At 45.2% G+C, this 24,469-nt stretch overlaps 1 protein-coding gene across 1 annotated transcript in view; it reads left to right on the forward strand.

Moving 5' to 3' along the window:
• Nucleotides 1-24,109, forward strand: part of abhd17c (abhydrolase domain containing 17C, depalmitoylase) — a gene marked incomplete at its 3' end in the record, with an annotated part of 45,224 nt that extends 21,115 nt beyond the window's left edge. The window contains exons 2-3 of the mRNA XM_080458757.1: nucleotides 13,873-14,052; nucleotides 23,890-24,109. Coding sequence (XP_080314883.1) covers nucleotides 13,873-14,052; nucleotides 23,890-24,109 — 400 coding nt within the window. The remainder of the gene's footprint in view (nucleotides 1-13,872; nucleotides 14,053-23,889) is intronic.
• Between the last annotated feature and the right edge of the window lie 360 nt (nucleotides 24,110-24,469).

A 24,469-nucleotide genomic window follows, 5' to 3' on the forward strand; every position in this document is an offset into this window, starting at 1 on the left:
ATCCCTGTTTCTGAGTACTTTTGTGTCTACGCGTGGACGGCCATCCACGCGAATCATCGCACGCACGCGCGAGCCTCCTCATCCTCAGCTCACGCTTCTGCTCCCAGAGTCCATATCTGCCTGAACAGCCGTTTTTGGACTCTGTACGTGTAAGCTGAGGCGGTCGCGTTAGTGTACACAGTCAGACACCCCCTCCTCTCTCCTCTCTCTCTCTCCTCTTCTCCTCTGTTTCCCTGTTCACTAACCAGCGCACGGTACGGCCGCCGCTGCCTCCAAGCGCCTCCTTTCAGTGCGTCCCTGGGACCGTGTGTAGTTCACTGCGGCTCGGATTTCTCGGCCACAAGGAATCCGGCGCGCTCCCGACGGCTACGGCCCGTGCGGAGCTCAGTGACGTCACGCTATCCCAGGCAGAGCACGCCGAGCGCCTCTGGTGACCGGGTGGGTAATCACATCGATTTCCTCGCCGGGTCGCCGAGCCGTTTGGCGCCCTCTGGTAGTCGCGTGGGTAATTGCAACCGCTCGTACCGCCATCTGGTGGTTGCATTAAGTCATCACAACTGCCCCGCGCGCCGACGCGCACCTAGTGGCCAGATCGGGTGATTACACCGGACCGCCGACGTCTACCTCCCTCTGGTGGACGTTCGTGGTCATTACCCTCTCACCAAGTCACGCCCCTTTCGCTCCACAAACCCGCACACACACACACACACACACCCACTCACACACATCGCTCCCCCACACTCGAACACACACACACACACACACACACACTCACACACACACACACACACGCTTTATTAGCTGGCTTTGTTTTGTATTGTGTTGTTTTATGAGATCTTGCTTGATGTTTATTGATTAGATGTGATTCATAGATTGATGATTTAGGAATAGACGTTTGTTAATAAACACTTAATAGTTGAATTGAACGATTCTTGGTGGTTTTTGTGTGCTTTTCAGCGACAACTGCTGGTTGTAACAGTCAGTGCTCGGATTTACAGCCTTCCTTTCCTGCTTCAGTTAAATTGCGATTATCATTTCAATCAGAAATAATAATTTAAACATTTTAATTGAACTTTCTTTTTTAAGACTGATGTTTCGTTTAAGACCCTAACTTCAGCTGGTGCCCCGACTTTGATTAAGTAACGGTAATATTCAATTGATTAATAGTTTGAATGGTTTAAATCAATTTCAATGATTTTAACGCTTTGGGTAATTTAACACACCTAGGAGGCGTTGGCGAATGAATGCAGGTTTTCCACGGGAATAACCCGCATTGCTTTTAAATAATTTTAAGTGTTTCATCGCATTTTCTGTGGTTAATTACCCGCACTATTATTGATTGATCTGTTACCCAGTTAACCTAATCACAACTTGAATTGTCTCTAAGCTATTGTTCATTTATTTTTGTTGCAGATAGATAATTTGTATGCTTTATTAATTAATAAATTAGTCAATTTATTCAATTAATACTCAAGAGTGCTTTTAATCATTTTTAAGTGGTTTTCGTGCATCTCAGCATCCAATTATCCAGTATTATTAATTCATAAAGCGCAAGTTTATCCAATTAATAATCCTAACTGCATTTAATTCAATTTCAATGGTTTAGCTCATTCAAATAACTCATTGTATTTAATTAGTAAACCCCGACTTTACTTAATTAATTCCAACTCCTCCTTGATTACTCCCGATTGTTATTAGATAAATAACCAAACTTGTTTGATTAACAATCCATTCTAAATTACTTGCAGATCACCTTCGGTGGTCCACTCCACCGAAGTAATTCAGCCTCCCCTCAGTTATTGACTTACAAATCGCAGGTTTGTTTCATTGATAACTTGAATCATAGGTTGCTCTCCGTAATTTAATCATCACTCGTAATCAAGTACCGTTGTTCATTGATAGGTCAATAGCCATTCGTGACGCCTTCGCAGCTTGAGCTTTTCCCCGGTTACTCCAGCGAGTCGCCTCCTGTGGGTCCACAGGCGCTTCGGTAGGTCACGCCACTGACCCGCAGTTGTCAACAAAGGAGTGACCCGTCACGCCTGTTGACCGGTCGTGCCACTGGTGGACCGCCTTCGCGATTGGACCCCGTGGAGGTTCCTCCCGTCAGGCGACCCTTTTTAGCTCAAAGCTGTTGGCCGATAACTGACTATTTACTCCAATCAACCTTTATAGCTTTGCATAACTTACACTTGGTACATTACCTTAGTAATCTATTACTCCAGTAATCCATTACTTTGGTGGCCTACCGCTAGTGATCAGTAATTGTCAACCCGTAAATAACAATTTACTTCTGTTTGGCGATTCGTTTATATGTAAATTACCTCTGACAGGGTAGAACCTTCCGGTAGCCTACCACTAGGGAAATTTGCATATTCTGATCACACGCTGACCCCAACATAATGGTGCCCCGTGTGAGGCTGTTGTAAACCAGCATTGTTACGAATAACTGCACAAAATAATCCTGAATCGTTCACTTAAGGTGTAGCCGTTAACTTTATTCTCCCAGAATTGGTTTTCAAGATACACTTTTTCAGCACTGTCGAACAAAGTCACTTGTGGTGTGAAATCAGTTGTGAAGTGGTTAGTGCCTTGCTTTCCCTGCATTCTACGCATGATTAACACGCTGTGTTAAGATTTCTGACTACGATTAATAGACACTAACAATATTGCTCGCCAAGGTGTTAGACGCATCTGACTAACTTGGATAGGGTGCAGCTCGAGCAATTAACGAAACCGAGAGGTTTGTAAGACACAGGTACAGCCGTTACCTGTGCAGTAGCAAAGCTAATTTGCCGTTAACCACAGCTAACGTTGTTGACTTCGGGCGTAAATCTCAACCACTCAATGGAGGGTAAGAGTTCCCGGGCACAGGGAGCCGAGGCTCCGCCGGTGCTAACTGAGCCGGCCATACGAGACGTGGTGTCCCACCTCGTCCGTCTCTCCTTGGAGGAGAAAGCAAATCTCGAACGCTACAGCGTTGAGATTTGCGAAGAAAAGATCCGAGAGCTGGTAAGTTTTGTCAACAACCCAGGGGACAAGCCGGCACGTACAGTGCCGGACGTCCTGGGCCAGATCAGCCTGCTCTACCAGCGTAGAGCAGAGCTACAGTCAAAGGAGGCGGAGGAGCGTACGGATCGGCTGCGTCTGGACAACCAGAGGCTATCCAAGGACAACGCTCGCCTCCGACAGGAGCTGGACGCCTCCAAGGACGAGGATCAGCCTTCAGAGCCCGAGAAGCAACGGGCTCTGCCTCCTCATAAGGAGACGAAGGTCGATGAGTGCACACTAGAGAGTGAGCCTCAGATCCAGGAGTTAAAGGAAAACCTAGAAGAAGCTCAGTCGCTAATCGCGATGGGCATGGAGAGGGAAGAAAATCTCCGACACCAGCTTTACACTGCCACCCTAGGTGCGCAACGTGACCCTAATTGGGGTCGTCGTAATCTGGCTTCGCCAGAGAGGTCTGGCACTATCGACTCCTCATGCGCCACAACGCAGAGGTATGACGCCTCATATAGCTTAGATGGTGATTCTTTTCAGCCCACGCGCAGCCGCAGCACGGTGCGCTTCGACGACTCCGCCACTCCTTCCCATCTGCAGCCCCCACGCGACGCTAGCAGTCGGGAGCAGGGGTCCAGGAGGGTGCCTCTACACCCCAGTAGACCTCCCTTGTATGGCCCTAGCGGCCCCGACCCGCGTCAGACAGCAGTCCACGGGGAACTGTCGTCAGAGGACTCTGACGGCCCCAGTCCCGTGAGGGGGTGGGATGTCCGGACCCGCCAGCTCGAATCCCTCGCAAAGGACATCGAACGCTTTGACCCGAGCAACAAGGACGCGAGTATCGAGGACTACCTCCGTGAGGTTGAACGCTGCCTCCTCGACATCGCACGTCCTTCCATGCGGGAGAAGCTAAAGCTTCTCTGGAAAACAACGTCCAGAACAGTCCATGTTTTCATGGAATCCCTGCCGCCAGACACCCGAGACCGGTACTCCACCCTCTGCCAGGCTCTCCGGGAAGAGTATTCATTGTACAATGACCCTGCTTCGGCAACGTTTGGTGCATTCGCGATCACCCAACGGAAGTCTGAACCTCCAAAGGAGTATTACAGGCGCCTACGAGTGGCCTACTTCCAAGGCCGCAATGCACCGGGGTTGGAGGAAGATCACGCCTTCAAGTCTCTGTTTGTCAACAACCTCCACGACAGTGGGAGGTTCGATGTGGCTCTATTTTGCAGGACCGCCAAACCCACCATGAAGGAACTGCGCCAGCACGCGCAGATGGTGTGGGAATTGCGTCAATGCCCGGGTAAGAAGCCTGACATTGACCAGAGGGTCCTGGAAATGGAGCCAAGGGAAAACACGGATTTGAGGCTTGAGGGCGATGAGTTGCCGACACCCAGAACGAATGCTGGAGGAGGGTCTGGTACACCCTCTCCGTCTGAGCAGAAAGGCGCACAACAGAATCAAAAGGGTGGAAAATGGGCCAGGTCAGAACAAAACTTCCAACCGAAGAAAGGGCCCGACCCGAATTCAAAGTGGAAAATGAAAGGTTCGGAAAGGGACCACGGTCGCTACAGAGCTGACCAGTTAAAGACTGAGCTACAGCAGTGGGTTCAAACCTGCATCAAAGAGGCTGTACAGAACTTGGACCTGTCCAACCAAAGGGGGCGCCACCCCCCCTCAAGGGGACGGGGACGTAGGCCCCCTCCCTCCTGACTAGAGCGGCGGCCCCGACCCACCACAAACAAGGTTTACCTTGTCGGGTGGGGGGGAGAAACAGGTGAGGCGGGAGAACGTTCAAGAACGACAGCTTCCCAGTCCACCGATTTGCCGTTCCTGACTTTCTTAGGCAATCTCGTGCACCGAGAGAACGCCAACCGCATCTACACATCCGTGGTGGTGGGAGGATGTGTAAACGCCCTCGCGCTGTTAGATTCCGGGTCCGAAATAAGCCTAATGTGTTCAGCCACCTTCGCCGAGCTTGCGAGAGCTCTGCTGTCTCTTGGAAAGCCACTGCAGGTCGAAGCTTGCAGCATTAACATCAGAAGCTTCACTCAGGACACTTCACCCATCACCCAACGCGTCTGGGTGGATGTCACTTTCCAAGAGATGTCTTTGGTGCATCCCATCTATGTCACCACGCTGGACACAGAACCATTACTCATTGGCCAAGATCTCCTTAACCGATTAGCCCCACTGATCGATTGCCGTCGCGGGTACCTTTGGGCCCAAGTACGCAACCCGACTCGAATCGGTCCAGACATGGACCCTCCCTCTTCTGACAGCATGAACGCTGCCATCGAGTCCAGAAGTTCTAATCCCATGTGTACGCCTTCCAAAGAATCTGGCTCAAACACCCCTCTTGTCATGCTCCCTGACGGCCAGCAGTCGCGGCAGTCTAGGAGCTATCAGTCTCTGAGAGAGCATCCATCATTCCTATGCGCACTGGCGAACGATGGATCTCCACTATACAATCCCCACATCGTGGGGGGGGTACACCTGAATGGGACCTTGGTCCCAGAGACACTCTTGGCTCTGTGGTCAGAGAAATCTGCCATTGATGCCGATCTTCTAAAGGATCTGTGCCAACACAACGCACTCCTTGTCCAAGTGCAGCACAGCCATCGCCTGCTTGCTGCAGGGTCGCCGCAGACACTAATCAAAGCAACTGGTGTATGTGCCCTCTCCGTGCAGATAGGGCAGAAGAAAGCCATGCACTATATGAGTGTCGTCCCGCAGCTCCGCCCTCCTTGTCACATAGGAGCGGATCTCCCTTGGATTTTTGGCATCCTGCTCAGCCTCCGAGTCACCTCATCCATGGTGGCAGTTGAACCAGGCCCCCCAACGGGCATCATCCTTCAGGGGTCGCCTGGACTTCTCATCACCCGGTGCGGCTTATACACCCAGAGGTTCTACGTGCGCCTAGACCCCTGGGAGGTATACCGCAACCACATCCGCAAGCCCCCCCAGCTGACTGAGGGAAGGCTAAGCGGAATCCAGACCACCGACACCATCGAGCATGCGAAACAGGCAACGGTTCACATGCTTGAACAGTTGGACAAATTCATGGTCACTGAGAAAGACCTCAGCGACGGTAAGCGACCCAAGCGGTTCCTCGGTGCACTGCTCTCCGCAGCAGCAGGCATCGGCTCGCTGTTCTCGATTGGCCTCTCCGCAGCCAACTCGGTCAGCCTGAAGGCCCTTCAGAGACATGTCGGGGAACTCGAAGAAGAAATGCCGGAAATCCAACAGAGACTCCTAATACAGAGTGAACAGTTACAAGGCTTGACCAAAACGGTTCAGGGAACCATACTCACTGTAAACTTGCATTCTGCTTTAATCAATAACACCTTGCATGCCTTAACAACCTTGTCAAGTATCGTCAGTGAGGACATAACGTATGTGCGAATAGTCAGGGATCTTATGCAAGATCTCCTTAGAGAAGTCAGTTCCTCCGTGAGTAGCCTCAGTACCGGGAAGATCCCCACGTACTTAGTTCCACTAACACTGGTTGAACAGATTCTCAAGACCACTACCACCACTGTTGTACAACCTTCACAGGTACATCTGGCATATAGTCTCGGCAGTGCTATTCCGATCTCTGTGAACCCACAGAACCTAGAGTTAGGATTTATCCTAAACCTACCAATCATTGAAAAGCAGAATGTGTACCGTTTAAAAACCGTATTGAATGTGGGATTCTGGGAGGGTAACACACACGTACACCTCCGAACGCCACCCACACTCGCCTACCACGACGACAACCCCTCACTCTACCTGGTCCCCAATCTCAGCATGTGCACAAACACCAAAGACATTCACTGGATCGGTCCCAGCAACCCTTTCATTAGAGATGTCACCAACTATCTATGTGGGCTGAGGGCAGACGCCCCGGAGCAGAAATGTCAAGGTAGTTTGTCCATCAAAGATGAAGGAACCGAGACCAGAGTAGAGAGAGCAGGTAGTCGATGGCTCGTCAACACACCTCATTCTGAAGCGACCATGTCCTACGACCGCCATGATATAGCCACCAAGCTCACCCTGCCCAATCAAACAATATTCCTCAATGTCCCACCAGGGGCTACAGTACACATTGACGACATAATCCTCCATCATCTCGATGCCGACCGACACGAGGTGGAGATTGAGATGATGGATGCATTCGTCGGGCACAATTTCACAATTGATGCCACCCTCCAAAGCCAGCTTCTGGCTGAGGGAACCAAATTGATTAAATTCAATTTAAAGCCCACAGGGCTCTCAGCCACTTTCCCTAGGCGGGCAGGTGGACACCCATACCAAGACCATCCCATCAGCATGGCAGCGCTCGGAATGTTGCTCAGTGGCTGGATCATCACGGCCGTAGTGGCGTACGCGATGTACAAGTACATCCAGAAACTACAGGCCCGACTGGATTCCCTGACCCTGGTCTCGCCACGTTTTGTGGGCCCATCCACAAACACACAATAGGCCAGCCCTCACCCAACCAAGAGGTGAAGGCACGGCCTACTAACCCTTTTCCTAACCACCCGTTCCCTTCCTATTTCTCACTCTCCTGTCCCTTTCCTACCTCTTTCATGTTCACTGGTGACGACCCTTAAGAAATGAAATGTATGTGTGCTTAGATAGTTAGAATAGAAATAGTAAGTCTGCCCAGACTAGCCTTAGCCTGCCCAGACTAGCCCAGCCTGCTCAGGAAATAACCTCACATGTGAACTGGTGGACAGAGAAGGACAGTATGTTTCACAGGACATGGGGACGTTCACAGATTCTATGGATTGTTCGGCCCAGGTTTGCTCCAAAGACTGTGACCTGCATCCCACTCTTCGGAACAAAGGGGGGATGTTGGAGCCAAAATCCTTTGTTCACTCACCCTCATGAGGAAGGGGGGGGGGGCGAGGAGGGGGGTGAGCCACGTTTCTTTGAGAACAAAGAAACCATGTGCTCAACCCTGGAAAATTCGCCATTGATCACATGACCCCCCCCTGGGGGGCCCCCGGGTCCCCCCTCCTCTAGCTGCGGCACTGCAGCTCGACGGCAGGGGGACCCAAAATCCCGTCATCACCGGGTCACCGGCCCGGTGACGCGCAAGCCAACCCCGCGTGGATTGGCTGAACCACGGCCAACGCCGCGGGGAGCCCGGAAGACATCATAACGGTATAAATTCAGGCCCGGGAAGAGATCCAGCCTCTTCCAAAACGAAATCGCGTCAACCCAGACGCACCTTTTCGTAAGGAGACAAAGCGCCTCGTGTTAACGCACCTGGACCGGGCCTGAATTTTCTTCACCTCGCTGGACGAGCTCAAGAAAAGCGGGAATTCCCTTTATTTTTGGTTTCCCCTTCTTTTTTTTTCTTCCTTTTTTTGTTTGCATCATCCGGACCCCGAGCGCGCGCTGCAACCGCACGCTCGTCTGCAGACCGACCTGAGCATCGCTTCTTCACTCCCCCCCCTCATCGCAAGAAGCTGCTGATCGCCCCTCGGATCACACTACGGGTTTCCCCTCCGTAGTCCACGTCAGGTCTCTATTTTCTGGGACGCCAGAGAACCGCCCGCGGCCACAAATCGACGGATTTCACCTGGCCACGGAAGCACGTTTCCCCCTCGTCCAACCAAGTAAGGCTTAGAGTCTGGGCAGGAATTAGAATAACGTGATATTATTATTGCTGTGTGTTTATTGTTGGTACTTGTAACTTTGGGACGCCGATCCCTGTTTCTGAGTACTTTTGTGTCTACGCGTGGACGGCCATCCACGCGAATCATCGCACGCACGCGCGAGCCTCCTCATCCTCAGCTCACGCTTCTGCTCCCAGAGTCCATATCTGCCTGAACAGCCGTTTTTGGACTCTGTACGTGTAAGCTGAGGCGGTCGCGTTAGTGTACACAGTCAGACACCCCCTCCTCTCTCCTCTCTCTCTCTCCTCTTCTCCTCTGTTTCCCTGTTCACTAACCAGCGCACGGTACGGCCGCCGCTGCCTCCAAGCGCCTCCTTTCAGTGCGTCCCTGGGACCGTGTGTAGTTCACTGCGGCTCGGATTTCTCGGCCACAAGGAATCCGGCGCGCTCCCGACGGCTACGGCCCGTGCGGAGCTCAGTGACGTCACGCTATCCCAGGCAGAGCACGCCGAGCGCCTCTGGTGACCGGGTGGGTAATCACATCGATTTCCTCGCCGGGTCGCCGAGCCGTTTGGCGCCCTCTGGTAGTCGCGTGGGTAATTGCAACCGCTCGTACCGCCATCTGGTGGTTGCATTAAGTCATCACAACTGCCCCGCGCGCCGACGCGCACCTAGTGGCCAGATCGGGTGATTACACCGGACCGCCGACGTCTACCTCCCTCTGGTGGACGTTCGTGGTCATTACCCTCTCACCAAGTCACGCCCCTTTCGCTCCACAAACCCGCACACACACACACACACACACCCACTCACACACATCGCTCCCCCACACTCGAACACACACACACACACACACACACACTCACACACACACACACACGCTTTATTAGCTGGCTTTGTTTTGTATTGTGTTGTTTTATGAGATCTTGCTTGATGTTTATTGATTAGATGTGATTCATAGATTGATGATTTAGGAATAGACGTTTGTTAATAAACACTTAATAGTTGAATTGAACGATTCTTGGTGGTTTTTGTGTGCTTTTCAGCGACAACTGCTGGTTGTAACAGTCAGTGCTCGGATTTACAGCCTTCCTTTCCTGCTTCAGTTAAATTGCGATTATCATTTCAATCAGAAATAATAATTTAAACATTTTAATTGAACTTTCTTTTTTAAGACTGATGTTTCGTTTAAGACCCTAACTTCAGCTGGTGCCCCGACTTTGATTAAGTAACGGTAATATTCAATTGATTAATAGTTTGAATGGTTTAAATCAATTTCAATGATTTTAACGCTTTGGGTAATTTAACACACCTAGGAGGCGTTGGCGAATGAATGCAGGTTTTCCACGGGAATAACCCGCATTGCTTTTAAATAATTTTAAGTGTTTCATCGCATTTTCTGTGGTTAATTACCCGCACTATTATTGATTGATCTGTTACCCAGTTAACCTAATCACAACTTGAATTGTCTCTAAGCTATTGTTCATTTATTTTTGTTGCAGATAGATAATTTGTATGCTTTATTAATTAATAAATTAGTCAATTTATTCAATTAATACTCAAGAGTGCTTTTAATCATTTTTAAGTGGTTTTCGTGCATCTCAGCATCCAATTATCCAGTATTATTAATTCATAAAGCGCAAGTTTATCCAATTAATAATCCTAACTGCATTTAATTCAATTTCAATGGTTTAGCTCATTCAAATAACTCATTGTATTTAATTAGTAAACCCCGACTTTACTTAATTAATTCCAACTCCTCCTTGATTACTCCCGATTGTTATTAGATAAATAACCAAACTTGTTTGATTAACAATCCATTCTAAATTACTTGCAGATCACCTTCGGTGGTCCACTCCACCGAAGTAATTCAGCCTCCCCTCAGTTATTGACTTACAAATCGCAGGTTTGTTTCATTGATAACTTGAATCATAGGTTGCTCTCCGTAATTTAATCATCACTCGTAATCAAGTACCGTTGTTCATTGATAGGTCAATAGCCATTCGTGACGCCTTCGCAGCTTGAGCTTTTCCCCGGTTACTCCAGCGAGTCGCCTCCTGTGGGTCCACAGGCGCTTCGGTAGGTCACGCCACTGACCCGCAGTTGTCAACAAAGGAGTGACCCGTCACGCCTGTTGACCGGTCGTGCCACTGGTGGACCGCCTTCGCGATTGGACCCCGTGGAGGTTCCTCCCGTCAGGCGACCCTTTTTAGCTCAAAGCTGTTGGCCGATAACTGACTATTTACTCCAATCAACCTTTATAGCTTTGCATAACTTACACTTGGTACATTACCTTAGTAATCTATTACTCCAGTAATCCATTACTTTGGTGGCCTACCGCTAGTGATCAGTAATTGTCAACCCGTAAATAACAATTTACTTCTGTTTGGCGATTCGTTTATATGTAAATTACCTCTGACAGGGTAGAACCTTCCGGTAGCCTACCACTAGGGAAATTTGCATATTCTGATCACACGCTGACCCCAACACCTCTGAGGTTCTCGGTGTAGAAGTGTTTTATGCCCGCTGTGCTTCACTCTAACACAATGAGCAACTCTCCGATGACTTTATTCCAGCTTCAGTAAGTGGCTTCAGGTCAGCAGTAATAAAGTGGCAAATGGCTTTAGGTACAGTTTTATGGAACCGGAACACAAAAGGTTTTCAGCAGCACTTCTGGTGCCGCAAGACTTTTCTGTACTTTCCGCCTTGTGCATGCCACTATTGATATGAAACCGAGTTATATAAAGAAGTACCTCATTTAATTTCTTTAGAATATCAGTTCCTTTTCTTTGGAAAAAATAATCTATATTATCAAAGCTTGAACTCGGCTCAGTGATATTTGATTTACATGTTCTTTATTAAACACATAAAAGACACGGTTTGAGTGCAGGTTAAGTCACAATGAGACATTTTCACAGTCTTATAGGAGAAAAATACTGTCCCTATTTGGAAAAAATATTATATTTTGACAAATGGTAGTGAATTGTCTTTATTTCAGTACGTCTTTCAAACAGCTGTTTAAACGTTTGGATGGAAACAATCAAGGTCGTTAGAGATATTTACAGGAAATTGTACTTTTCAACCAGAGGTGGAAAAATTACTGAACATATATACTCAATGACACCAGTGTTTACATTGCATACATTATTGTCAATTAAAAGTAAAACTACTATTTCTGCAATGCTCCCTCCAGCAATTGCGTGCATTGCCAATTGCAGACTTTGGATTGACTAAAGCTTTATTTAAATAACTATGTTCAAAGCATGTTTCTATAAGTACAAGTCAACAGGTATTGAATATAAATTCAGATTGTGGTCGTATTTGTTAGCAACTTATTTTAAAGTATGTTCAAAAGTAGATTGCATTACATACATTTTACTCAAGTATGAGTTGAGTTGCATTTTTCCTAAAAGTCGAAGATCCCCCAAAGTAGCTTTTGATCCCAGTAATATGGGGAGGCTGACGATTAACACACAGAACACACCTGTGTCTATCCACAATGGAATAATATTGAAAATGGTGATAACTTAGTCTGTTTGCCCAATTTCACTGAGTCAAAGTGAAGGCAGTACACTTGCAAAACTTAAACTTAAAAACTTTATTAGATCATATCTATAGAGATAGCTTCATTATTGAAGCACTAAAAAAAAAAATGCCCGGGTTAACTGCCAGAAAGAGCTGGAGGTGACGTGACAGTGGTGAGAATTTCAAACTGCCACATGAGTTACATCTGACACTTCAGGTGGAAGATTTCGGGAAGCGGCGAAATCGGCAGGTTGACAGCTGCGTCTCACGTTAGCTGCCGAAAGGGAAAGACAGAAGCTGCCGCTCTGCTCTGATTGGCCCCAAGAGATCGCAATTAAGATGATTACATTATCAGTGTGACTGATACGAAGCGTCTCCCTTCGGATTTTCTTTTACAGTAGAAACATTGTGCACAATGCCCGAGGACGTGCCTGTGTCTACAAAGACTCGCGATTCCTTTGAAACAGAAGTTTATGTCACACGTTCACGTTGTCGCTCATCTTGATTGACGGGGTCGTGAAAACACCGTCACAGTATATTGTTATCTGTCGTTTAAATTCCTTTTAATCATAATAAAACACTTTACAATGCTTCCTCAGCAGAAATGGGGATAACCTTTTAATGTGGTGATAAATTACCGCAGTATATCGAGAAACATTATCGCGCTATAATGTGGAAATGGATTATGCTATAGTGTCGCAAGTTTTATGTCACGTTAAGAATAGGGCATGGAAATGTGGCCATTTGTTACAGAACCCGAGCTATCAAAGGGAGATACTCATAGATTCAAATATCAACCCAATTAGATGTATCCCATAGCATTAAGACACAAAGGAAAAGTTCTCTGCCAATAATTCCCTTTAAACAGTCAAACTCAGTATATCTCAGATTTCTTACCACCAAATTAAACCTAGGCACATTTATGTATGGCACATCATATAAACACAAGGCAATACACATTGCTTTACAAAGAAATACATATATTATTACAATATTATGTAATGCAAAAGATGTAATGGAAATTAAAAATTCAGAATTGTATTGTTTTGTAATACATTTAAATATTTAATAAGATCTCATTATTTACCTTAGGTTATTAATTATCAAAATACAATTTTAATGAATGCCACAAGCTTTACAAGTTATGAATGTTTGAATTTTTCTTTGATATAATTAGTGTAGACTACATGCATCTGTAGATGACAAGCAAACCACACAACCAACTACTTTATATTTATATATTTTTATTCTTTGAATAACCAAGGCCTAATGAAACAATTAACATTTTACACTCCCACATTATTCTGTCTGGCGACGTCAGCCTACAAATTTCTATCTTGTAATTTATGCATTCCCGCTCTGCCTTTTTCAAATGGAACTGTATGATAGAAGATAACATCATTTACATAAGTGTATTTACAATGAATCAGATCGTTATTTTAAAGAACATTATTTTGTTGGATGTGATAGGCTTGTTCACTGATGTCTAATTTAATGTTCAGTTCTCATTTTGCTTTAGTCTTCCATTATATAGCTTCATACAAATGGCCACACACACATTGTGATGAGCCAAGAAATGTGCTTGAAACTTCGAGTTTTTATACAGGAAGATCATCTCATATAAATTCACTGTGACTATTAATGATAGTTTCAGATTTCTCTGCATGCATTTTATATCCAATATGCTCAGTAGGATTAACGCAGGTGTGGTTTGTCTGTCCGTGCTTGTGAAGGTACGGCATAACGCCCGAGAACATCATCCTGTACGGTCAGAGCATCGGCACCGTTCCCACCATCGACCTGGCCGCCCGCTACGAGTGCGCCGCCGTCATCCTCCACTCGCCGCTGATGTCAGGGCTGCGGGTGGCCTTCCCCGACACACGCAAGACCTACTGCTTCGATGCCTTCCCCAGGTGAGTCGGAGACACACAGGTACACGTCGCTGTCGCCAAGGAGTTCAAACCCTTCCCCTCTTTGTTTTCTCCACTCTGAAGTTCATTGTAAAGTCAACGCACAAAAGCAGCACGGATTAGTTCCACAGCACAGGCACCGTTGACGTTAAGCTCTCCTCTGTAATTATAGTCCTCATGTCAGCATGTGGACTTTTGACTTCATAAATAATTTATTTAACCTCTCAATTTGCCTGCCCGTTTGGACTCCTGATTGGGAATTTAAAATCAACAGGTCGCCATTATTGTGCAGAGAAGCACGTGCTCGCACACGACTCATTCCCTCAGTGCATTTTTCTATGTGATGAAATGGATCAAGGTATATTCTTTTAATTATACCTCTGAACAATATATCCCAAATTCATCGTCATTGTGTTCTCATATTTGACATTTATCTGACCAATCAGATGGAGCCATACTGTTACATTACATTTAGAATAAATAATATTCTCACCGACATTAACTAGTACATACGGTAAGTGTTTGCTTATTTAATGCAAATCACATTGTGATGGCAGTTGTCAACATTCATGCATGTTAAACCAGTATCATGGAGCCCTGATCATAACCACTAATGGGTAGTGTCTGTTCTTACAAACAGTATAATGCATTAGGGTTGTTCGGTATACCGGTACTGTAATGGTATCGCGGTACTGACGCCTTTAAAACGATACTATACTGGGCCCGGCTAGTACCGGTATCTTTTTTTTTTTTTTTTTTCATGTCGCCGCGGAGCGTCACTGTGTTGTGATTTGCACCGAGAAGAGTAGTCAGTCTCTCTGTGGGGGAAGCGTCAGCGGGCTGCTCCGCTTTCTGACTTTTCTTTGGATGTTTTGGACAATCGAAAGTGCAGAAAACAGCACTCTGGGTTCTTTTCTTTTCTTTTTAATATATTTTTTTGCACTCCGGTTTCTCCGAGACGGGCTGCGCAAGCGCTCCGACCTGAGATCCGCAACTGAATAAGCGCTTCATACTCGACCTACACAACTTCAAAATAAAAGTCAAAACAACGTATTTTCAAAACAATCTTCTCCCAACCGAGCTTGTACTTTGAAAAGAATACCGGATGCGCATTACCCAAACCTTTTGTCTTCACTGAGTTTATTTGATTGGCCAATTTGTTAAACCATAAATAATTAAATTGTACAAGCATTCTATATGTCCCACTTTTTATTTATTATTTTATTATTATTTTATATATCTTCTCTTGAAAAAAAGAAGATCCGAAAAGGTACTCTGTTCAGTAAAACTAAAATCATTCACATTATTTCCCGGCATTATTTTGCTGTGAGTTCTTCCTGCTCTCTGTTAATAAACTGCTGGAACTGGTTGTTCCTATGTTGTCTCATACCGAGGCAACAGGCCTGTAATCAGTGCCAGTCACTCCGCCTGTGAGTGGGTGTAGTGCTGCACCTCATCTGTGTGCGTTCAGGTTCCGAACAAAAACACATCATTAAAAATGTGCAGAGTATCAGAAATGGAAAGATAACTAATCATTAGATGCTTTCCAAAAAAAGCCCATTGTCATCCTTTGGTTTCCTTTGCCTTTCTCTTGTCTTCTCTCCATTAGTCGGGTCTGTGATGGTTGATGTTGGACCCACAGTGTTTGTTCGCTTTGGTGAAATGGTGTTTGTTAAATGCAGCTGTCACATTCATTATCAGCTCTAAATACCCACACTCAGAATCAGTGCTAGAGACTTCCAGAGTTGTTTGTTGTTTGTTGTTTTTATTGTCCATCCGTTTTCTGCTGCTAATGTGTAGTAGTGAACTACAGCCTTGTCATCACGTCGGCTCGCTGGCTGCTCTTGAGGGATCGCCAAGTGCTCCAAGATGCAAGATGCAATCTTTCCAGTGCATTGTGGGTCTGCCCTGGGGGTTTCCTCCCGGTCGGACATGCCATGTCTTCTGGCCTTGACAGATCCTCGTACCAAACACGGCCTCCTCCTCCTTTCAAGCTCATTGCTAGATTGTAGCTCGCCGGTACGATCTGCTGGCTTTCATCTGAAGCTAAAATTTGCTCCATCACCGTCAATCGTAATGCCAAATTGCTCAATATGACCAGAAAACGAGTTTCATGCAATTTCTTCTACGCCTCCTAGTGTTATGGCGGCAAACTGCTTGATGCGCAACTTCATCCCTTTTGTTGCTATCTGCCAAACTGCTTATCTAAGTTGTCATTTCAAATAACTTTTTTTTTTTTTTTTTTGATTGACCAGCACTTCTCTTTTATATTGGCCTCTGCATGCTGATCTATTGCCTCTGACACGGGCAAGAAAAAGTGTCAGGATTTTTTGGCAGTTTCCTGCATGAAGCAGAAAGGGTTAACATATTGTGTCTGTACTTGTGACTCTAAATGCAGATCTTATTACATTTTATGAATAATTCAAACAAACAGAGGCATTTACAAAGAGCTTGTAACCGTTTGCTCGCCAGTGTACCTGGACTGGATAAAGCAGTCTTACTTTGAATGGCTCACATACTTTATTACACTTTGTGGCAATAAACCATGTGGACAAGTTCAAATTCAAGTTGTAGAGTTTTAAATGTGTCAAGTGCATTGATGTACATTGTGGGATTTTCAGCACACGTATTTTTATTTAACAACAAAACTAAACTAAATTTAAAAAAAAGCGCCAATCATTACTACGTAATAGTTAATTTTTAAGTGCGCCAGGGTTTCAGAGGAGCTGCCGCTCCAAAACACAGAAATTTAGTCTTCTTAACAGATCAAACATCTTTATAAAGTAATAAAACTGTGGTAAAAAGATGTAATCTGTGATTTTAGAGAGCTAAACCTTTCAGATCTCCATTGATTCCTTGAAAATAATTTGATCTTCCACGACACAGATTCTGCTGTACCGTAGGTCTCCAGCTACAGCAGACATTGGTAGGAAAGCAAGCATGTTTTTCCACATCGATACAGGTGTTGGCTTTTATTTCAGGGTGCAGTGGCAGGTTATTTTTATCTGTCACAACCTGGGATTCACATTCCTGTTTGAGAGGAAAACTGTTGCTCCACAGGGCCTCCCGAGGCGTCGCCACCTGTTGGAGGGTTAACACAATGCTGCTTCTTGATGGCAATGAGCCCATAAAGGCAAGATTTGTTGTTTTGATGCAGAAACATTTCTGAGAGGATATCATAAGCAGTGCTTGTAAAACTGAAAGTCTTGAGCAAGCATCAGACTTGATGGAGTTGTAACATCCAAATACTGCTAAATAATTCATGCTACCCTGCGTCAGTGCAGTGGGTGCTGGTATGCAAGCCCTGGTGGGTGTTTATGTTCATTCTGTAACTTCCGTTACTGTGTCGTGCAGGAGAAGCATGCTAATTATTGTTGTTGTTGTTGTTGATGTTCCACGTGCCTCTCTGGGTTCATCATTTAGTCACTCGTGGGATCACCACTTCTCTGACCGATTACAAACAGCTAGACTACGTTAAACTTTAATGACTCTGCCGTGCCTCCACTGGTCTGTCGTCTGCAGCGTAGCGTGGCGAAGAATGCTAAGTGTAGCTTTCAGCAAAGAGCCGTCATTCTGACATTTGAACACTCTTATTTGTGTATGCCAGCGTGTGTTTTATGTGGGTTTGAGCAGCTGATCGAGGGAATAAAGCTTTTCTATATAAGCGGTTTTGCGATGTTTGCTGGTAAACCCAACAAAGTCAACAAGTTGTCCAACGTGCCGCGGATTCTTTCAGTCTTCCGGTACACGTTTAGGTTGTGCTCTTCTTCTTTTTCTGTTGCTTAAAGGGCGACGGCACTCTTTAGGTTGTGTATTGAGTCAATCAATGAAGCAAGCAGTGGAAATATTTCACACAATGGCTGCGGCGTTTTGACTACTTCACCGTGGTGTAATCTATATGATGAGCAAGTTTACATGATTTACCTACCAAGTATTGTCAAAAATTTAAAAGTTGGAACACAAACAAGTCACAAGTAACACAATCGGCATGTGACACTCATCTTCAAATGACAGAACAGATTTTAAGGCCCAGTTACACGAAATTGTTTTAAGTGTAAACGCATTGGTTTAGCGTTTTGAAAATGATGTCCGTCTTCACGGAAATGGCAGAAACGCTGAAAGCAATGTTGTTCACATGCCAGGCCATGAGTTGATGCTGAAACAAAAACGGGTTTTTCTGCAATACTTTCTTTACTTTGGGGTTCCACGACACCGGACGGTGGTCTGATCCACTGCATCCGTGACTTTGATATACGGGCTCCCAAGATGGAACTTTTCTTTCACAGGAGCAACCAGTGTGTAGGTACCACTGCAGTCAGCGCTGCAGCTGGTAGACCAATACCACGGAAGCACTTCCTTGTCCTCTATAGTTCAGGTTGTTTTAGATAAATTCAGCTTAGTTGAGCCCCAGTATTTATCACTTCTGTCTTGAACATATATAAAAAAAAAAAAAGGCAAATGCAATGAATTGCATAATGTGATTGGGCAGAGTTCAGATTTTTCGAGGCAGATTAATCGTAAGAACTCACATCTGTGGGAAACAAAGTACATCCAGCAGAAATGAACTTTACTCTCTGTTTGAACAAATAATTCATCCATGTGGAGGACTTTCTTATAGATTAATGTAGTTTAACTGGAAAAAAGCAGACCGAGAAAATAGTCTTTTTTGGTGAAATGTTCTGTTAGACCTCAAAGTGATTTTTGCCACCCACCTTCAGCGGCTATAACTACATAATATCCCTTTGCATAATTTAAGCTGGAAATATTGGCCACTCAGTCATTCATGCAAAGCGTCCTCAGTTGAAGGATGTTCCAGGGGTTCGTGACACATGTTTCACTTCTTCCCACACGACTTTTTCCGCGAGATGGAAATTGGTGTTTTCATATGAATTTAGCGGCGTGATCAGGGGGATTATCCAGTTTGGGGAGGTGTTCTTCTGTCACTCTGAGGTTGTGTCCTGTGACACGCAAGTACCTCTGGTGACCTCTCCAACCACCTGCTTGTGTTCACTACGACAGACACTTCACGACCCGAACATAGACGCAACGGGTTTGATCGAATGAAAACATGGGTGGATATATGGATGGATGTGTGGATATGGATCCAGGCATGGAATCATGGACGGACGCCCGCTCCCTCGCTTGTGTTAAAGCCAGGAAACTTCCACGGCTTCCTCCAGCTGTCTTTGCTCGGCACCAAACACGTCAATTTGAAGCAAGGATAAACACCGCTACCTTTGAATCATTGCATTTTCTATTCCAAGACTTTTTTTTTCGTTTGGCGAATATCTGTGGAATATATAAAGTGTTAAACTTCACAATAAAACTAAAAAGTAGGAATGCCAATGTAATTGGCAAAATAACGATTGTATATCTTACAAAGGTGTACAAACTTGTCTCATAATTCTTCGGTACATGGTTCACTAACTGATAATGGCTTTGTTTTTATACTAAGGTGGTATGTTTCAAGTTAATACTCTTTTTTTTTTTTTTTTTGTGAGTGTGTGTGTCAGAAAAGTTTTGCTTTTACACAACAATGTTTTGAAAACATCCGTCTACACAGGAATGGCAGAAATGCTAAATGAAGTATTTAGCATGCCAGACCAGGAGTTGGCGCTGTTTGTTTTTGTAATGAAACCCCTGTTGTGGAAATTGTGCTCGTCACCTGTTCAACTTGGAGAAATAAAACCGTCCCTGACGGAGCTGGTCTTTGTGTTTTTATTGAAGCTTCGAGACGCAGGTCTCGCAGAGAGCAAAGTTTCTGCAGGAGTGCGCACAGATGAAAATCTCGTGCCAAAATGATCATCTTTCCAAAGTAAAGGACTACAAGGGGAGGGTTTGGAGGCACTCACAAGTTACACTTTGAGCTTTCTAACCAACAACACAGATGGTTCACCTTGACATTGCTCTTCCGAACTTTCTGTCTCATCAACATAAGGTTTTCTGAAACAGACCATTGTTAAACCAGGGTGAGAAGAAAATCGTTTTGCACTTTTACTCTCTGTACAGAAGAAGTCTCATTTTTCATGGCATATACAGACAATACATTTCATATTTGTCATTACACCACACACACATGCAGCAGAGAACAGTCCGCTCTAAACATTAACAATGGGAGAACATGGACATTCATATGGACAGACGACCAAGTTGGATTATCAAAGTGACTGTCAACTATAAAACTACCAAGTCCCAGGAGAGATTAAGGACGGGGAGTCATGACACTCTGGAGGAAACGTTGTTCTTATTGTCATTCTACTCACACATGCAGCAGGAGAACGATTTACTACGGCGGCGGTGCACATGTGCAAGTAGCAGGGCTAACGCCATCAACGCAGAGACTGAGCTTTTGAGTTTTCCCTCGTTTCCACGGAGACAGGGCATTATCAAAAAGTTCCACCTTGGGAGCCATTTTCGAAAAGTTGTGTTCTCAGTTGTTCTGAGCACCGTTGTCATGTGAACAGGTTCTTATTAAAATAACCAATTCTATAGTTCCAGTTATGGGGATATTTTTGCATATTCTGTATTCTATGCAATTTCCTCGATAAACAAGTGAAAACTTAATTAACCCTCTTGGGACCAGAATCATTTTGGCTGTTTTTGACTACTTTCGATTCTACCTTTTTTTTTTTCTTTTTTTTTAATCTTCAAAAATAAATTACATCTATTTTTATCACAAAATAATCCGAAATATGAAAGGTAATTTTCATTTGAGCACATCTCCTTGTTCAGCTGGCCCCAGCTTCAAGATGGATTCCATTTTTTCTTTTTTTTTTTTATTCCATAAAAGAATCCCCAAATTCCCCCTTAAATGTACATATTTTGTCCACCCAATTGTACTGTCGTACCCCAGCAGCTGAGGTTCTGCAGGCCAAACCGTTTGACAGTGTTACAGGAGTAATTCACTCCCATCGGCGCTCCCTCGGTGTAGCCACGAGCTCTTATCCATACAAATATTGGGCTAGATAACGTGTGACAGCCGTGTCGGCCATAATTCAGTATGCATGCCCCATCTGTGAAGTGAACACGATAATAGTTTTTATTCCATCTGGAATGAAATTAGTTCACAATGATTCCCCTGCATTAATCTTGCGCCTCACCTCTATGGGAACAGCAGGGCACCGCGGAGGCTGAGCTGCTTCCCTTAGTTACAGGCAAGGATGATTAGTAAGGAATTTGTATTCACGGCAGCGTGCGGCGCTTCGCACAATTCCATTCAGGCCAGAAGACTGGGCTGATCATTATTTACCTGACATATACACGGGCACATTTACACTCTCACGTTATTATCTTTGGCACAGTGGTCACGCATGCAAGTAATGCCTTGAGACATTTGGTCTAATATCACCTTTACAGCAACCTCAGAGAGCATGCAGCACAAGAACTATGTACAACGAAATGTCATGGTAAGACAGTTTGGAGCAGTTTTCAGCCGTACACTCATTCCTTCCATCATATCACAGTGGTTTATTGAGAAAAACGGAACATTTTGACCATCCCAAAAAAAAAAAAGATTTTAAAATGCATTCTGGACGAGTAAACACTCCATTGTGACGTGATAAATTGTAGGACTCGTTGATATTGAACAAACGAAATATGTTATGGAAGAAACATACTTATTTAAAAGCACATAGCTGAAGCAATTTTCTCACTCAAATTTGCACAATGAAAATCAATTTTAGCTACAAATTCAAAAAAATTGATTAAATCAATTTTTTTGCCTTACTAAGTCCTTGTTTCCACCACAACGTTTCAAGAGAAAATAGGCATCGCTTTTGCATTTTTGTTCCAGGAAAGTTTCACAATTACACAGCGATGTTTTGAAAACGATGCTTGTTTACAACAGAAACATGGAAAAAAAGGTTTTTCTGTTTTCACTTCAGGACGGTGTCATGTAAATTGTCTGTGGGTGTGATGATATGTCTCTCTGTGTCAACCCTGTGATTGACGAGCCTCTCCAGATGTTCTCCACCACCTTTCCCAAAGGACAGTCTCCACCCCTCCACCCCCCACCCCCAGACCCCAATCTTGTAACTTACTGCTGGTGACGTGATGCCTTACTTGCAACTAACGCAAATAAAATAAAACGTCATCGTAATAAACAACATACTGTCTTAAATCACGTGATTTTTCTTTTAGGGAAATAACAGCAAAAGACATCGTAGATTCTGCACTGCTGTTGTGTTTGACACAATACTGGGATGTACTTAATGCTGTGGTAAATCGCTTTTGGCTTTTTATCGCTGTGGTTAGTAACATAATTGGCGCAATGTTGATGTAGACCACATAGTGCTGTGATAAGTAGCTGCTGTTTTCGTAACTAAGATAATGCTGAGGCAATTGATCATTATGTGGTCGCCTCCTAATGCTGTGGCATTATCAAGTAAGCGACATAACGTAAGGTAAAGTACAGATTGCTGTTTTAATGTTAGAAGTGACAGTGGAGCTGGAAATGGCACGATGCTGCTGCGATTTGATAATTTAGCGTGCTTTGGTGAGTGACATACTGAGGTGTGTAATTACCTCAATATGTGGTGAGCAGTAAAGCACTTTCAAAGGACATGATGTAGAAGAATTTGACACAACTCTGCTGTAATTGGCACGCCGCTGTTCTGAAATACCATTTTCCACAGGTGACTTGATGCTGTATAAGAATGGCGGGTTAATGGCGCGACATTGCTGTAATTGACTGTGAGTGACGTCGAAAGGTTGTGGGTTTGCCTCCTCTTGCCTATATGTGGGAGTGTCCTTGAAGCGAGGCAACTCTGGGGTTGGTCGCAGTTGCTCGAGGTTGGGTTTGTTTTCCGAATGTGACGGACTGTGTAAAGCGCTTCTGACGGCTAATTAATGGAAATGTCGTAATGCGAGACCCGCATGACCCAAGAAATAAAACTGTTTACTTGGGAACAGTTGGGTGTTTATAACGAATCACTTTTATATCACTATGCTTCAATTCTTGCCCAACTGCCACAACACACCATCTCTTAGCAGGAGGTAAACACTACCAACCAGTTTTATGCGATTCCATGACAGAGCCTTGAGAACTTTGGCGCCCCCTGGCGTGACAGCGGTGAATTTCTGACGCACGTCTTCGAAAAGTCCCCGACGGCGTCGAGGCAACAAACTGGATTTACGTTGCATCAATGGAGAAGCATAACTTCCGACTGCTGAAGCAGAGAGGAAACGGGCTGTATATACAGAGTTGGTTCAGAGTGTTGGTCAGTGTCAATATATAAATGACTTCAAGTTAAACGTGACATAGAATGAGTAATGACGTTCAGAGTTGCTCTTTTCGTCAAAACAAAAAGTTCATCTATGAAACACGATGAGTGAAAGTGTTCCTGGTGACCGGCCGGTTTAATCTTGGGTTATTTAAATAATCAGACCGTCTGTTCCTAACAGATCTGTCTTTTCTGTACGGACCTGGATATGTGACGTTTTCCTGTGAAAACAAAAAAAAAAGTTTGTTGCGTTTTCAGGGTCAGCTGACACAACAGTGCCGGGAGTCACTGAAAGCGCATCATTTTGAAAACGGCTTCCAGAGTTTTAAAAACACTCCGTCTCCATGGAAACAGTGGAAACAGAACTTTTCTGAAACACTGACACTCCACATGCACAGTTAAATCATTCTGCGCATGGGGGAGGAGGGTTCCTTCGTAACAGTGAATGCAGTCTGTACTATTCACTCTTGAATTTAACAACGCCAGGGTCTCCAATAACGTGCACATTTACTACAACGTCCTCCGGACATTGTTTTCAAAATGTTGCTGTGGAAACACAAAACCTTCCTAAAACTAAAACGCCAAAACGTAACTCCTCCGCTTGTTTGCCCCTCCGCAGTATCGACAAGGTGTCCAAGGTGGCGTCCCCGGTGCTGGTGATCCACGGCACGGAGGACGAGGTGATCGACTTCTCCCACGGCCTGGCCATGTACGAGCGCTGCCCCCGCGCCGTGGAGCCGCTCTGGGTGGAGGGAGCCGGCCACAACGACATCGAACTGTACGCCCAGTACCTGGAGAGACTCAAGCAGTTCATCTCCTTCGAGCTCCAAACCTCCTGAGGGGAGGGGGGGGGCGGTGAGGGGGGGCGGTGAGGGGGGGTGGGAGGGGGGGGGCTCGTCACTTTGGCCCCCGGGCGGGGCAACAGGTAGAAGCTGCTGCTTCTACATGTGAACCAGTGAGCCCGGGCCGATCCAGTGTTTGCACTCGCTGCTCAATCCACATTCATTTCTCACTCCTCTTTCTCCTCCTCCTCCTCCTCTTCCTCATCCTCCTCATCCTTCTCTTTTTCCTCTTCCACCATGTCTTTCCTTTCAACTGAAATATAATCTTTGCTATCTTGATTTTTGTATTCTTTTGTACAAGGTAAAGAAGTATCACATTTTTGCACCTGAAGATACAATTCTTGAATTATTATTTTT

The sequence above is a fragment of the Lipophrys pholis genome (assembly GCF_963383615.2).
Source record: "Lipophrys pholis genome assembly, chromosome: 2".
In the NCBI taxonomy this organism is placed as follows: domain Eukaryota; kingdom Metazoa; phylum Chordata; class Actinopteri; order Blenniiformes; family Blenniidae; genus Lipophrys; species Lipophrys pholis.